The sequence below is a fragment of the Zootermopsis nevadensis genome, unplaced genomic scaffold, assembly GCF_977971745.1.
Source record: "Zootermopsis nevadensis isolate Lab colony 2312 unplaced genomic scaffold, Znev_1.0 Znev_ptg000061l, whole genome shotgun sequence".
Lineage (NCBI taxonomy): Eukaryota > Metazoa > Arthropoda > Insecta > Blattodea > Termopsidae > Zootermopsis > Zootermopsis nevadensis.
In genome coordinates this window covers 14828583-14844800 of record NW_028259192.1, presented here as the reverse complement: position 1 = coordinate 14844800, position 16218 = coordinate 14828583, and the positions used below count along the sequence as shown (strand labels likewise).

Genomic DNA, 16218 nt, shown 5'->3' with positions numbered 1-16218 from the left:
CCAAGAACAGTTGGCCTCTGAACAGCGACGTAAAGAACTACTACATCAGACCTATTTAAGAAATAAAGAAGAGCGAAAGAATACTTACAATGATAGACGAGACCATATTAACGACACACGTAGAAAGACTTATTCCCTAAGAACAGAAGAACGAAAAAAACAAGTGTTTTAACCCCCATTGGGGGGGTTAGTTTAGTTTCTTACACAAGGTTGGTTGCGTTTTACAAACTTGATCAACCCGCCCGAGGAGCTCCGAAAGGAGCGCTCTGCTCTAGTAATTGAAATTTTATAAAGTTTAACAATGGTATTAAATCAGAAGTATCTGAATGCTAACAAACGCCTATGCAATAAACAATGTTGTATTCAGCAATACAACTGTTATTTGTTTTTTATGTGATTATCGGCTATATTATTCAAGTTATAGAAACACATTTTCACTTACTGTCCACAACACTGTTAGTGTTTTCTGCTGCCTTCGGCAAAGACATTAATAACCAATATGGTCTGCTGAAATGAAGAGGTTTTCGGAGAAAATAATTAAAATGATTTTCTTCTGTTAAGCTATTTATTTAATGGATCATGATGATGATAATAATTCAATTAATTCATATAATAAGTAAGTAATTTATTTCAATAATAATAAAAGTAAAACAAAAAATGAAACTAAATATATAAATGTAATATATTAATAATAATAATAATAATTCAATTAATTCATATAAGAAGTAATGAATTTATTTCAATAATAATAAAAGTAAAACAAAAAATGAAACTAAATATATAAATGTAACATATTAATAATAATAATAATTCAATACAATTCATTCATACAATAAGTAATTAATTTATTTCAATAATAATAAAAGTAAAACAAAAAATGAAACTAAATATATAAATGTAACAATAATAATAATAATTCAATACAATTCATTCATACAATAAGTAATTTATTTATTTCAATAATAAAAGTAAAACAAAAAATGAAACTAAGTATATAAATGTAACATATTAATAATAATAATTCGATTAATTTATTCAATCATATTTCACAAATAAATGGGCTAAAGACAATACCTAAGTAATATAATTCAATTTAATAATTCTAAATAAAATAAATAATACCAAGTAACAATAACAATAGTTCAATTTAATAATAATAACAATAACAACGACAATAATATCAAATATTAAACAGCCATCGCAAGGTTAATTTTGTAGCAAAATTCCCACTTCCTTCGTGAATGATACCGTAGACTCCACTTCTTAGGTCATTAGGTTGTCAGTGATTGTTGTAGACACGTGTCCTCCAGCGTAACCATCGAGTCAGTTAACTAACATCGCCAAACGCTGATGTCCCGGTGGTCTCCTGGGCCAGGGATTAGTTCAGATGCGTGCAGAAGGCAAACTAATCTCACGATGTGCGGCCTCACGTGTCCCAGTGGTTGTAAACTGTAAACTTAAGAAACAGGACAACGCGAAAGTAAAAGTAGCATTAAAAAGCATTTATGAGAAAAATACTATAGAGTATCTCAAAAAGATGTAAACACACATCAGCTGATTTAGTCTACGTGTTCAAAATATTGAGCGGATAGCAGCTGACTGATAAGGTTAATTAACATATTCCGTGTTCCATCTTTTAGGAACAGCTCTCAAGATAGCTCGAAGCTTTGATTTAGTGGACGTAAGCGTACCAGCCATGTCTATTTAACCAGCACTGAGCAGACACATTGTTGAACACGACACGTCTAGAACCGAGAACAATGGGAAATGTAAACACAAGCCAGTTTTTTTCTTCTTTGTACGATAAGATACTCAATGTTAACATAGCATATTTCACTTTCCAGCAAGATTTGATTTGACAGTTGTGTCTTGTGAGCATTCTAATTACTTTTACTTTAAAAACTGAATATCTCCGAACAGTTAACACAAAACTAAGTTGTTTGTTCTTTCCTAGCAAAGACATCCACGTGAAACAGTTGATTTGTGCATGAATTGATTTCGAATCTGTTACTCACCTGCGCTCCAAAACTTACGTTTGCGTGACTAGTGATTGTTGTATTTCTGTGCTGTTTATGAAGTTGGTTAAATCAGTAAGGATGTGGAGTGGGAAACAAAGCTGTCGTAATTTTTTAAAAAATTACTATTTAACATTTTCTTTTAACGAGTCATTTTAAACAGAATTTTACGAAATTTAAGCCAAACAAATAAAGTAATTTGTAATGGACGATGGTGCTGATAATGACCAGTTTATATTTCGGGGCTTGCAAAGAACTTCATTCTAATTTAACCCTCTGTTTAAGGGACTTCCAATATTATCTGTAAATAATAAGTCTCTCACGATTGCCTGAAGGGAATTTTATTTTCGTGGTCTTCCTCAGTCCGCCTAGGCAAATGCTGAGATGGTACCTTAAATTAAGCCACGACCGCTTCCTTCCACACCCTTTCCAATTTAATATTCACTATGATCCACCGAAACGTCGTTTAATAAACTGAAAATAAAATAAGTCAGTAAATAACACAGGTAACAATGGACGAAAACTACAGAAATTTGTCGTGTCTTTTCAGAGCTTCTGACATTTATACGGGGACAACAATGAGAAGTTTCCTTTTAAAACTTCACAGATAATTTTCTAACGAAAGACATAAGTTCACTTAATAAATATCTAACCTGTTATTGTCCCTTCCATACTCTGTTCACTGACTGACGTATGTCGCCGGAACATTACAGCCGGTGTTCTGTTTCCCCGGAACATTCCTTCCGTCGTCTGTTGCTTCTTCTGTCACAGAGACCTCCTTCATTACGCGGTGACCCCAGAAGTTGGCTTTCACTGGGTCCCGGTTCCTGAAACAATCCACTCAGAGACATGATTAGTTGTGAGGGCGGACATGCCTCGGTAGGCGGGCAATAATATTCGTCTTGTCCTCTCGTTCAGGCAGAAGTGTCCGTGCAACTCTGACCCAGTGCAAGTGTTGATGCGGTTGAATTCTCGAGGTAAGGATGGGCGAGTTGTTCTCTGCCGTAACTGCCACTTCGTAGGTACTCCATTTCCAGGACGAATTCGATAAAATCTGCTCCTTCTGCTGCACACGAGTAGTTCTCCGTGATTTTTGTCATCTGTAAATCGTCAAAGATCGGTGGAAAAAGGACGATTTCGTCCAACTTCGTCAATTTCGGGAACCTTTTCCTCGCATCACTGACGTATTCGTGATCGTATTCGTATTTACTTGTCAGGGGATTTCCCGCCAGCACCAATTCTTCTAGAGGAAGGCCCTTCAACCAATCCAGTTTCCTCATCTCAGGTAACATGTTCCTTCCGAGGTTAAGGACTTTGAGGTTAGGAAGTTTGCTAGGAAGGGCGCTGAGGTTCTCGAGCAGGTAAAGTTTGTTTTTTGACAAATCAAGTGCTTCCAGATCGGGAAAGTTCTCCACGACGACGTCCACCACTGCCAGCATCATGCTGGGTACGAACAATGCCACAGGAAAGTTGTCAACGAGGTCTGCATCTGTGTGCAACCGAGACAAGTCCAGGGATTTTGAACTGGCTTCGTGTCGCCTGGCTATGACCGTCTTTATTCTCTCCATCGGAGTGGAATCGGTCACGACCTGCGGCAGTCCGGGCCTCACTTCCACCAACAGCGTTTGTCCTCTTATGGCGATCTCGTCCTTCAAGCTGGCCAACTTTTCTGCAGCATTGCAGTCGTCTACGAAGAACGAAGAATTTCTTCCCGTGACTCTGTAGCAGATCGGAATGAATTCCGTCGGCCCAACATTGGCCATAACATTCCTCAAGACGTAGTTCTTTCTGTAGTTCCCTCCGTGATGAATCGTAACTTGGAACCACATGGATGCTTTACGTATACTTTTTTCAAGGCCGAGCACCAATGGTACAGAGCGCCTGAGACGCTTTAATATCCTCCGGTCACCTGAATCCATGCTTGGAGTTTTGACGACTGTACCACCAGAACTTCCTGTCTCATCACGGTGTTTCGGATTGTATAGTTTGAATCGCCTATTACACTTTCCACTCGAGCCTGGCTTGCTAACCTTACCACCACGTCCAACACGGGCATCCATACTCAGATGTTTTTTTCCAGATTGTCCGTTGAGGTTACTTACTCGGACGCCCTCGGTGTTGTCTGTTTTTTCTGAATACCTCATTCTGGTGTTGTTGTTAAACAAAATTCTTATTGCTCTGATCAATTGAAAAGGTTTTGAAACGCCTTTCTTAAAAATTCTGATTAACTTCGTGAAATGGTGCGACACACGTCTAGTTCAGATCACTCACTCAATCAGAATGGCGTCCCTGTGGCGCAATCCTGCAGATGTGACGTCACAAACCGTCACAAAAAGTCGCAAACCGTAAAACAAGAAAATGTAGACATTATTAAATTAAAATTATAAACAGGATTTTTTTTAATTGTTTTCATCGAAAGAATCGGATTAATAAAACTCTTTTCTGCTTTTTTAGAATTGTAACTGAAAGTCGGCCTTATCTACATTTCCTGTTCTTGACTGTCAATTGTTTAGATTTGCAACTCTTCAGAAATCCTGCCACAAGGGTTAGAATCAGAGCCATATTTTGCCTGCCCCGCGAAGCTTCTGTGTCACGTTTTGTTAATAATAACTTGAATATTGTTTATTATTAATTAAATGCTATATTAAATTACATTTTCCCAAGTCTTTTTGAATATGAAGCATCAGTGATACGCCATACATACACCTAACCCTTTAAAATCGAGTGGTAACAATAAGTACCGTTTACTTTAACAGCCAATAACACTGCAATATACATTTATGTGTTTTGCAAGATTCTAGTTGTAAATAAAGGTTATTTCCTTATCATGAACTTGTTCATTGTTGTAATGGTGATGTGTTGTGTTACAAACTGAAGTCTTGCATATTATTTAAGACTTTGACTGTACATGATTCATTGTTCTGAAGAAACGAACTTATTCAAAGAATGGATAATAATTCAGTCCGTACTTCAAAGACAAGCACAAGACTTCACCATTGCAGAAATCAGATTTGTAATGCCGTTTAAGGAAACAATCTTACAACACCCATTAATGCAAAATTCAGTTACTGATTGTTGAACCAAGTGGTAAATATATTTATCAGTGTTCTCTACAGGGTTATTGTCATGCCGGAACACAGCCTGACGTGATTTTACTCGTTGTATTTTCATTAGTAATAACAGTGCAGCAAACTCTTGATTATCCGAGATGTTTGGGATAATTGAAACCCCGGATAATCGAAACCCCGAATAAATTAAACCCCGGATAATCGAAACCCCGGATAATCAGCAAAAAAAGAATGACGTATAGATACAACAAATGCGCAAGTTTACTGCCTAAAATTTTAAAGATTTGCTAAGAGCAAAAAGGATTTATGTAATGACAACTATTAAAAAAAATATTTTAGTGTATTCTGCTGTCCTAATCTTCAGGTTTTAGCAATATTTTGATTTGTGTTAATACGTTAATATGTGGTGGTTGTATTTATTCGTATCTTTTTAAAGTTACATTCTCTACAACAGATTTCCTAACCTAACTCTTAATTTTCGTTTAAAGCAGACAGACCGCGGATAATCAGGAGTCTGCTGCGGTATTGAATCTCCTTGACAGAGGAAAATACTTGACAGGTTTTGTGTGTGTGTGAGCAGAATTTGTCAGCTTTCGCCGGTAGGGGTACGTGACCCATCTTGTTTACGAAGGGAAGTTGAAAATTGCAACAAGTTTCTATGTATTGATCTAAACTATCTTTAGGCGTCTTTGATGTGTCAAGTCGCCTTTTGGCAAACAATGCTAACGTGTTTCTCAAAGCGAAATTCTGTCAAAGTGGAGTGAGGGGCATGAACACCTCTTCCAGAAACTTTCCCCACTTTACCAGACACGTGAGTTATTATATGGACAATTACGGATTTTTCGTTTCTATCCGTCAAGTGACATTTGTAGGATTCGCATTTCTCTTCTTTTAGCGGCGTCTTCGAGGCTTCGGAAACAAAGGAACGTCATTGCAAAGCATTAAACTTCAATATTCACTCCAGTTTCGAGAACCGACGTAAAATGACGAAAGGATTTGCGTTCCTCTAAACTGTATTTCTTTTAATTAGGACTTCATAAATTATAAACTTATCACGTGCCAATGAACAGCAGTCTTGTAACTAAAAATACCTTGTATAAATATGACAAACTAGTTTTTTTCGAAAATAAGAGCCAATCTGCCAATTTAAGCACTATTTCCGTATTTAGAATCCCAAAATCTATAAAGTAAACTTACTTTCATATCCATAACAAGAAATGACCCAAAATTTGTTGAACAGCGTTATTAAAACTGTTGGTGTTAAATGAATTGAATTGATAGTTTTTAACGATGCGCATTATTCTCGTTCTTGCAGATGTAACTCTCGTAGTTTCAACATGAAGAGTTGCAATGATTAACAAGTCCAACAATAATTGACTTATTTTGTACATTAACGTTAGAAGAGTGAAATTAATACGCCTTTGTAACTGCTTCGTGCGACAGATTTTAAAATAATGTTTAATAACAAACATAAACAATTGACTGAAGACCTAAGAATACAAAGAAATTGCCTCAAACTACCAATTTGTGGGGTAACCGAAGTCCATTGTTGCCACTGGACACGGTAAATTAGAACTTCTCTGTCACACCAACAAAACATTTACGTTTAAACGTTGGGTCGCGGTTTTTCATTTTTATGGACATCCATTATTAGCCTATAGCTGAAGGATGGATTTAGTTGATGAAGGCGTGCTAGTTAGTGTCTGATACTTCTGTCCAAATGGCTCAAGAATGGAATACGTACAATATAGAATATTCAGGGACCAGAAGTTGCGTCCATTATGCAAGTATGATTTCGCTGATCCAGCCTACTTCTTTTCCCCGGCATTTACTCAGCGCAGGTGACACATGCAAGTCATAATCGATTAGCATTAAATCCATATAAACAAATAGTGAACCCATTTAAATTGCACCAGTAATTGAATTCAAATGCTTTTCCAGCGTCTGTTGACCGATTAGATATGGTAAATCAGGCGTATTAATAAGGTTGGATAAATTTTAAACCGTTCATTATTGAGCAAACACATAATGCAGTAACGCAACGATGTAAAGTACAAAACTAATAAGCTACCAGAGCTGAAATTAAAATTTCCTAAATCATCATTTCCACCAGACTTACCAGAAGGCAACTTCTTGTGTCGGTATTTGTTTTCTGGGTAGTAACGTCGTGAATACGGAGGTAGTATGTTCCTCCGAAACGTTGGTATGTACGACGGCGTTAATACCCAGAATACCAACATGAGCATGCATCATCGTCGCTGTGAGAACATCAAGTCTCGTCTGTGTGTAGGCCTGTACTTATTTTGTGGATGAAAACAACAGTATAGACATTCGTATGCAAATCCTAATAACCCAATTGCTTTTATAGCAAATTAGTGAATGTGTTTATTCACCTTCTAAGTACTTTTTAATTAAAAACATTAGCATTTCAGAAGTTGGTTCTACTTTTGTCTTAAAGGGACCATTGGGAGGATAAAGTTATAATTTGCTGGTCCCCTAATAGTCGACATTTCATCTGATGGGTTCTGCTGCGTTGGATTTTAGTACCACTGAACTACTAAAGAAAGGCTTGTATTTTTAAAGGTGATAGCCGAGTTAACATGGCGAACATGGTTGACAAGGGCGCTCCACCTCTGCAGTGGCTGACTATCTGCATGCCTATCTGCCCCGTCCGCCTATCGATCTATTCCCCCTGGGAGGACTTCTGGTTCCTATCGGCTACGTTTTTATTGCACATTTATTTATCTAAGCGTGGCTCTAATAGAGACGTTTCAGAGCGGATAGTGGCGATAAAAGGAAATACCAGAAAGATAAAACCAGAACTCTTATAACGTCACTCATTATCCCGAAGTTCAATATGACGTCGTGTTTAATCAATACAATCATAAAACACAATTTATCCCAGTTTTAGAGCGTTTTCTTAAAATAAAGCGTCATAAACCTTTTAGGGGCGGTTTTAATACTTACCTTGAACAGTGGAGGTTGTGGCATCCAGTAAGGTAAAATATTATTTTTTGTTGGAATAGAAGGACGATGTCGCAAATTTAGGAACTAAAATTTTCTCCACAAATTAACTGTTGTACCCACTGGGTAAAATGTAATTAGCAGTGCAATGGTATCGGATTTGAGTTCTGGTCATATGAATGAACTGCAGGAGCAACCGGAAACTTTTAAGAGTCGAGGAGTCATGTTCTCTGAGGACGTAGTTTGGAGCTGTGACTTGATGAACAAACGTTGATGTGCAATATTACGCCATTCTTTACTGACCTTCATGTGCAAGCCTAGTTCTTAACGACAAAGACATTCATACCTAGAAACTTAAATACAAATTTTGATTTGGCGTCTGGAACAAGATTAAAATGAAAAGATTTAAGTTACCGATATTTTATTTTCACGTATTATTTAACGGTGTTGTTGAAAAAGAGCTTCACTGCTACCCAGCTTTAACAGTGTTCGTCCATGGTCGTATTCAGTGTCAGTATTTTATGTATTATAAATTCCAAATTATTACGGTGTAGATATTGGATGGCAAATAACAGTAAAGATTTGCTAAAAATCTCGAATATTATGAATACTTCCATCAGTTCTTGTGGCTTTTGTGTAGACAGTGTAAGTCCAGCCTCTCCACTCCACGTCCCTAAGGAAAAACCGGTAACGAATCCAGGCAACAGATTCAGCTACCGAGAAGGGAGGAACTATTTGCTTGTCACGGGGGACAGTAGACGACGGCAACACAGACCCGCTGGGGCCATAAGGTGGCTTTGCCCCACTGAGGCAGCTGTGGCTTCGAATTTCCGACCCAGATAACTACCAGTCCTTATACTCGCTTCGGAATTGGGCTAAAGAAACGATATGTCAAAGAAAGGAAAACGGGTTCAACAAATCTCAGTTATATTTTGTGGGGAATAATTACGCCAAACAGCATGGACGGAAATGTAACAGAAATAACTCTTCTCGTGAATATTCATTTGTCTCTAGTTTCTATTTTTAATGAAAAAACGTTTTAATTGGTACTTTACTGTGTGTTCTTATGTCGGTATTAATAGTCTTTTCTCAAGTTAATATCTAAATTCATGACCGCATAATATGATTAACTGTTGCAAACTACAAATGCATAGTAAATTTTGATAATCAGACGGTTTACTACAATCGTGTAGCGTCTAATAGGCCTACAGGTACAGAATTCAACAGAATTCAGACCGAAGATGGCTGTCTTCTGGACTGTTGCGCCGTATAGTCTGGTAGATTTCCACCAACGTTTCAGAAGAATCGCCGTGATGATGGGGGCAGTATGACCTCTGAAACGTTGGTTAACATCGACCAGACTACACAGCGCAACAACCCAGAAGACAGAAATCTTCATAATCTTCATACTCATCGCCCTGATGACGGAGGCAGTATGACCTCTGAAACGTTGGTAAACATCTACCAGACTACACAGCGCAACAACCCAGAAGACAGAAATCTTCATACTCACCGCTGTGAAAACCTCACCTCTTACATTGACACTCTTAATGAAGCAAGCGTTAAAATTCTTGAACAAATTTTCTCTCTTGCCCCTCCCCACAAGTTAACTTTTCACTACTCGTAACCGTCGTACTTAGCCCAACAATTTCGTATTTGAGAAGCAGGTGTTCAGTCCCTGCCACGCCCTTTTATGCCGTCGATCTCTAAAGCGCCTGTCAGCAAACAGACTGCAATAGCTTCTTATTCTGTTTACACTAAGCGTGAAACATTGCTGATTTGTATAGTTAGAAACGAACAGAACGTTTCTGCTTCTAACTTTACGCTCTTGCATTTTGTGGTTTGTTTTGAAATTCACACAAGCATATAAAATTAAACCAGAAACTGTTTGTTAGGTATACGTCATTACACTGAAGCCGCGAAATCCTGGCGAACAGTTCAATTATGTATTACTTAACCACACATTGGATGTTACAAATGCAGAAGTTGATGTAACTGATCAAAACAGAGCGGATTAACTCACCACTCTGTGGCGAAATTGGCGAACAAACTTGTCAGTTAAAACAAAACACAGCGTGCTGGTAAATTCATCCATTTTACATTTATGGGGCTTACGATTTGTCGTGTAGCTGGGACCTTTTACATCCGTATTACTAAGTCTGGTTCCAGATCTGTGTACAAATGTCATGGATGTAGCATATCGCCTTAAAGTAGCATGACTGTAAAATTTTATAGCTACGTTAGATGCACACGGACGAACTAAAGAATCGTATAGAATTTTTAACAGGCTAAATGTGTCCATTGCTTGAGAAGACGGGTTAATTAATTACTAATGTTATATAAACAAACAACGCAGCTTATCGGCTCCAGGGTGACAAGTTTGTTAGAAACTCCGCTTTATTTTCAAGATAAATGTGGTGGTGACGACGTTAATAATAAGAATAAAGCTACAGTTAGGCTCCTGCCAAATCCCTGTTCCAAAAAGGTGTTTAAAGGCAATGTGGAAAACTCCATTCATTCCTTAACTCTACAAAGATGCTCATGCGTATTTAGCCTCACGCATGTTTTAAGAAAATGTTTCTCTACCCCTCAGAGAATTCGATCAATAATAATAGACCTAATAATAATAACGCTACGTTGTGTCATTAAACGAAGGATTTGTCCTGAGGAGCTGATACAAAGAACACTCTTTTGTCTGGTTTCAAAACACCCGGAAGACAGCTCTATTAGAATTTTCACATTCCGATATCTTTGTCACTGGCACTAGCTTCATGCATTTTAGGAAAATGGATTGGCACATTTAAGCCGTACATATGTTTTGATAAAGCGTTACGAAAACGTTCATCTTAGGCTAAAGTCACATTCATGTGACGGAACAGTTCTACCAAGAGATTTTTTTTTAATTTGCTGATATAAGGAAGGCAGGTGGGAGACCAACAATTTTTTCTGAGAAGTATAACTGGAATCGCTTATTAATTATTTAACATAAACGTAAACGCGGGCCACCTGATTCTTTAGTCAGAATGTATGCATAAATAATCAATATCGACGATATCACACAGGAGTTTAATCGATGTACTTTAATGTCTCTTAGTATACACGTAGTCCTACCTACAACAAAAAGTACTGGTGTTTTGTAAGTGAAAGGTCGTTCACATGTTACATTTTTTACAGGGAGGAGAATATCTTGAATAATGAGCAACTATTAACTTTTCAAGAAGAACCCTACTTCATGAATTTTGAAATTAATAACTTGTGGCTCTTGAGCGAAGGCAGTTATTTCGTATGTTAAAACATTTCGTGCATTTTAAATAAACAGAAAAGTTAAGATGTGGGAAATAAAAAGCAGACATGGTTCGTAATATTATATTTGGATAAAATGACGATGAAGTCCTCAATAATCATACAAAAACGGTCTAGGTTTAGGTGAATCCGTTGTGGTAATAACAAAGTAGGGGAACAGATAAGAGAAAATGGAAGGAGGCTGCATTCAAGAGAACCAAAGATGCAGAATGGCTAACAAACTAGGAAACACAAAGACATCTTATATAGAAGTTCCGGATTTTAGAGACTGGGGTTCGTGGTTTCATGATAATACAGGCTGCATAATTTGCCAGTATGGAGAACATCAGTGGCGTATACTGTATTGTGACACTTTAATTTTACCCTGCTTATAGGAAAGTCAGTGGAAAACATTCGTTCACAGAAAGCTAAAACAAGGAAAAATTATCGTCTTCAATCGTAAAATTGTTCTAGAAAATTCTTGGAATAATAACAAACTAAGACAATAATAGCTTCTCTTTGAATGTAGGCCTATATTATATGCACAGTAAGGAATTCCTTGCAAACTGCAGGACAGAAAAATAAAACACTGGCGTGTTTTGGAAACACGTAGATAGGCTTTATGTGTCGGATCGACGTTGAAGTAGCCGGACCTAGACACTTTACAGTCACTGTGCATTGTCTCGCGTGTCTGTTCCTTTGTGTTTACGTTGAAAGCTTCATGTTGACAAACATTGCGTTAATGTGTAAACAATTATAATGTAATTTATAGAGCAAATTAGGATGTACTCCATCTAACTTTCAACATGTTAGTCATAAGATACTGACAGTGTAAAGTATAAAAAATATCTTACTCAGTAATATTTTGGATATACCAGCTATATTGCATTAAAATAATCATCAAACTAGTGTCTTACGAAAAAAGGACATCATTTGACATTTAGTTACTTTTATTTCAGAGCCTTCGATTTAACAGGAACACCTCAAAAAATAATATATTTTTGTTGATATTTTCTGAAATGGTGAATGATAATTACAACTTTGAATATCTGTTCAATTCTTAAACTTACTAGTGTTCGCATCTCATATTGGTAGAAATTAATAAATATCTGTATCCTGGGTTGTAGCGCCGTGTAGTCTGGTAGAAGTTTACCAACATTTCAGAGGTCCTTGCTGCCTGCATCATTAAGTACTGTTGTTCTGAGTTTCAGTATTTCGGTAAGAAAATGGTGATTGGAAATCGCCGTGGAAAGAGGCCACTCTTTGGTAGACTGGAAAACAATAATAATGTTGATTTTGGTGAAACAGAATAAGGTGCTGTGAATTGAATTCGACTCTGTTAATATTAATTTCCGTTACTCTTCAACTGGTTGGAGCTAGCTTGTGTGTGTACTTGTAATGAACATTCGGGTTCCATACGAGTAATACATTTCTCTTCTTGTTGTGCAAATATTGAATGATCAAGAAAGAACCCATACCGTGGAAATGTGTGGTTGGTCAGTTTGTTAGTCGGGGAGCGATGTTTGGTCGACGTATTCTTTGATTTCATGCGCAGGGCTTATTAAAGCCCCTGGTTTCTGTCGATACACGTCATTTGCATACAGTGGATTAACAGCTGAGTAAATTTATATTTCATGCCAGTATTCATTCACGACGTATGCATTTTATTGGCGGTGAGCTGTGTGGTAGAAGTGACGTTTCTGTAACAATGACAAGCAAGTGGCTAAAGTTTGAATTAGAAGTTAGAATTCAGCAGATTCCTGTTAATACAGTAAACTGATTGAAATTCCTGACCTGTAGATTACAGCTATTTTTGCACATATAGTTTATAAATATGAGATGTACATAGTACTAAGTAAGTTTCTGTTAACGTAATATAGGCCTATACTGCGTCTCGTGATATTATTTGAGCTTCTAAAATGAAGCTTTGAAGCTCTCTTTTACTAGTTTAATCATACAGTTTTATGTTGGAAGGTGTGGGACCTGTATTACGCAAACCGGGCGAGCTTTTTTTTATTTCGTTATTTCATTTTGGAGGCAGCGGTTTTAACGTTGTAATCAAGGGCGTAGGTCCAGTCGTAAAGATAAAAGTGCCAGAGAGGCCTTGAAAGCAGTTCCAGGTGGAAGGAAATGAGCATGAATCATACTACGAGTCCGCCGACGTTAATCTTTGTACTATAATTTCAGAATTAAACGATAAACAACACGTAAAGAATTTTCTACGGTTGCGAACTCCCCAAGTTATATTTTAAGTGGATGGAGCTCACAGCCACATTTCCTTTGGCTTAGCCAGCTATGTTTGTCGTCACCTTTAAACGATTTTCCAAGGCTTCGGTGCCTGCGTGCGTTCCACTGGCTGGACCACAGCTGCGGGTATAATCCATGCTTGAAGTCGTATATTGATTTGATATTGTCAACATCTGGAAGTTTGGTACTTTTAGGTTCCATTAAGTCTTTTAGAAGGTAACAGTAAATAGCTGGGTTACGTTCCTAAAAACTATCGTGTGATGTGAAACGGCCACTCACGTGTGTTTATCTGCCTTTTCCCAAGTCTACATGAATATGTACTGTATAATTTTATTTTTCACCGTGTGATTCATTAAAGAGTTTATGAGAATCGATGATTCGTAATAGGCCTACCTGTATTATATATTTTGTTGTTATTATTCGCCGTCTTCATAAAAGTTTCTCTATTACAACCAGGAACATAAATGAAGAAACCTCAGGCCAACGTCGTTGTATCACATGTTTTATATAACAGCAAACCACAACATTAAATCAACATTTTTCATGAACACAGCTATACGTAATATTTAACTACACATCAAATTATAACATCGTAATACATATTATAAAAACTTCTAACTTAGGTCAGTCATATAACAGAACGTGAGTTTAATGTAATACCACACCGTATGACGATGTAGAATTGCATGTGATCTTTTAACATTTTAGTAATTTCGTAATGATTAAATTTCCTTGGCATTAAGTCTGTGGAGCAGTCGCTCAGCTGCCCGAGTATTTCGCTGCCTTTTACGCAATATGAAATTCATTACCTCTGCTCTAACATAGCCAGCGGATTCCATCCAGTCCACGCCGCCTCACTCAGCCTATCTAAGATCTGCAGCTGACTAAAATGTAGAGGTTAAAGTTTTGTCTCGCTTATTCGAGCACCACCCGTGAAGACTTAACGAGGAAAAAACTTCACGATATCTTAATATGGTCACTAGGAGGACAATGGTCAACTTGAGGCTACGCCCTCTTTATACCGGGAATAAGAGTTCCTGGTGCAAATAGGAGGTTTGCCCTGGACGTTCTGTCATTTTTATTAGTCCCTCCAAGCAAGAGCCGGACAATACCTCAAAAACGCCACAACCATTTATTTGCATACCCTTTCCAGTTAATTATATATTAATCATCCTATCATTTAATGATATGTAGGTAGTCTAAGCTTCATACAGCATCACTAAATAAACTATAAACAAATTAAATATCCTTCCATCTATGTCAAGGTCTTCAAAGTACTCTCTTATCTTCAGGCTTTCAGACTAAAGTTTTTTACATAACATAATTAAGGTGTAATAAATGAAACATTGTCACAAATTTTTAGAGAAGCAAATATCTTTTGTCTCTGTAAACCGTATCACTCACGTTTTATGAAGTTTATGGTCCTGAATCACGAGATACAGCGCAGCATCCTTCGTTGCGGCCGTTAAACTATTGTTCTCCTTGGGATCGCTGGGCCTCTGGCTGATAAAAGGTTTCACCTCTCCCGTCTTGTCATTCATCACCTCCCCCCTCCCGCTTACACTGCTCATCAATCACAGCGGCAACGGGATGACGGTGTTTAGAGAGGGTTAGTCTGCTATAGGACAACCCCCTGTATCCACCCTTGCCACATAAATGAAAAACGAATGACATGGAAGGGGTATCATGTGGCATATATCATATGTGGGGTCAGCTATTGTTTTGTTGTTTTCTGATACTGAACGCAAACAAAATTACCATAGTTTGGAGACGCTTACAATAAAGGCACATTGCTTTATCAGCCGAGGATAGAAATCCAGGTCTTCTAATGTACATAAATCACCACACACCATTAGTTCAACAGTATTAATACATTGTATACAGTACATGTAAGAAATTACTTCGGGTTAGGTTATAGAATCCCACTTACGTGATCTGTAATAGCCTCTGAAATACAGTAGCTTGTTACCGAGCATCACGTGTGAGTGGTTAGCACTCCTGGTTCTTGTTAGAGATATTCTGGATTAGGAGTGGAATATTTCTTGATTAAACCCTGCCCTTACAGGCAGATTCTGGACTGTGAACTCTGATTTTCATTTCCCACGGCGGTTGCGATGTCGTCTGTGGCATTATGTGTGGCGATTTCGTGTGATGTAGGTAATCACATCCTATAAGATCTCACTGCCTCATTGTAGGCCACGATATGCTCCCTCCGTGTTGACGAGATTTGAGGTTCTCATGGCAACAAGTATGAAAATAGCTGTTTTGTGGAATGTTGTACTGTGTGATCTGGTAGATGTTAGATATTGACCAACGTTTCAGGGAAGCTTACTGCCCCAATCATCTAGATCAGTGGTATTCAACCTTTTTTGTTCGCCTACCCCCAGATATAATTTCTCTTCAACTTTGTACCCCCAAAGTTGTTGGTGTATAATTCAAGTTATACATAGTATATAATCTACATCTAAAATAAATTAAATAAATTACATTACTGATTATTCATTGTTTATCATAAAATAATTTTTTTTTTTTTAATTTCACGTACCCCCTAAGATGTCTTCTCGTACTCCCAGGGGTACGCGTACCCCAGGTTGAATACCACTGATCTAGATGATCATCACCCTGAAACGTCGGTCAGTATC

General features: G+C 37.5%; 2 protein-coding genes across 8 annotated transcripts in view; one reads left to right on the top strand and one right to left on the bottom strand.

The window, feature by feature from the left end:
- The window catches only part of LOC110836951 (defective proboscis extension response 8), a 468836-nt gene that overhangs the window by 439289 nt on the left and 13329 nt on the right, over positions 1 to 16218 (top strand). The window lies entirely within an intron of this gene.
- On the bottom strand, positions 1064 to 4502 carry LOC147871224 (nuclear RNA export factor 1-like). Its single transcript, XM_087340059.1, has 2 exons — positions 2669 to 4502; positions 1064 to 2489 (listed from the first exon to the last, which is right to left on the bottom strand). The coding sequence occupies exon 1, from the start codon at positions 4157 to 4159 to the stop codon at positions 2930 to 2932; it is 1230 nt and encodes a 409-aa protein (XP_087196185.1). The 5' UTR covers positions 4160 to 4502; the 3' UTR covers positions 1064 to 2489; positions 2669 to 2929.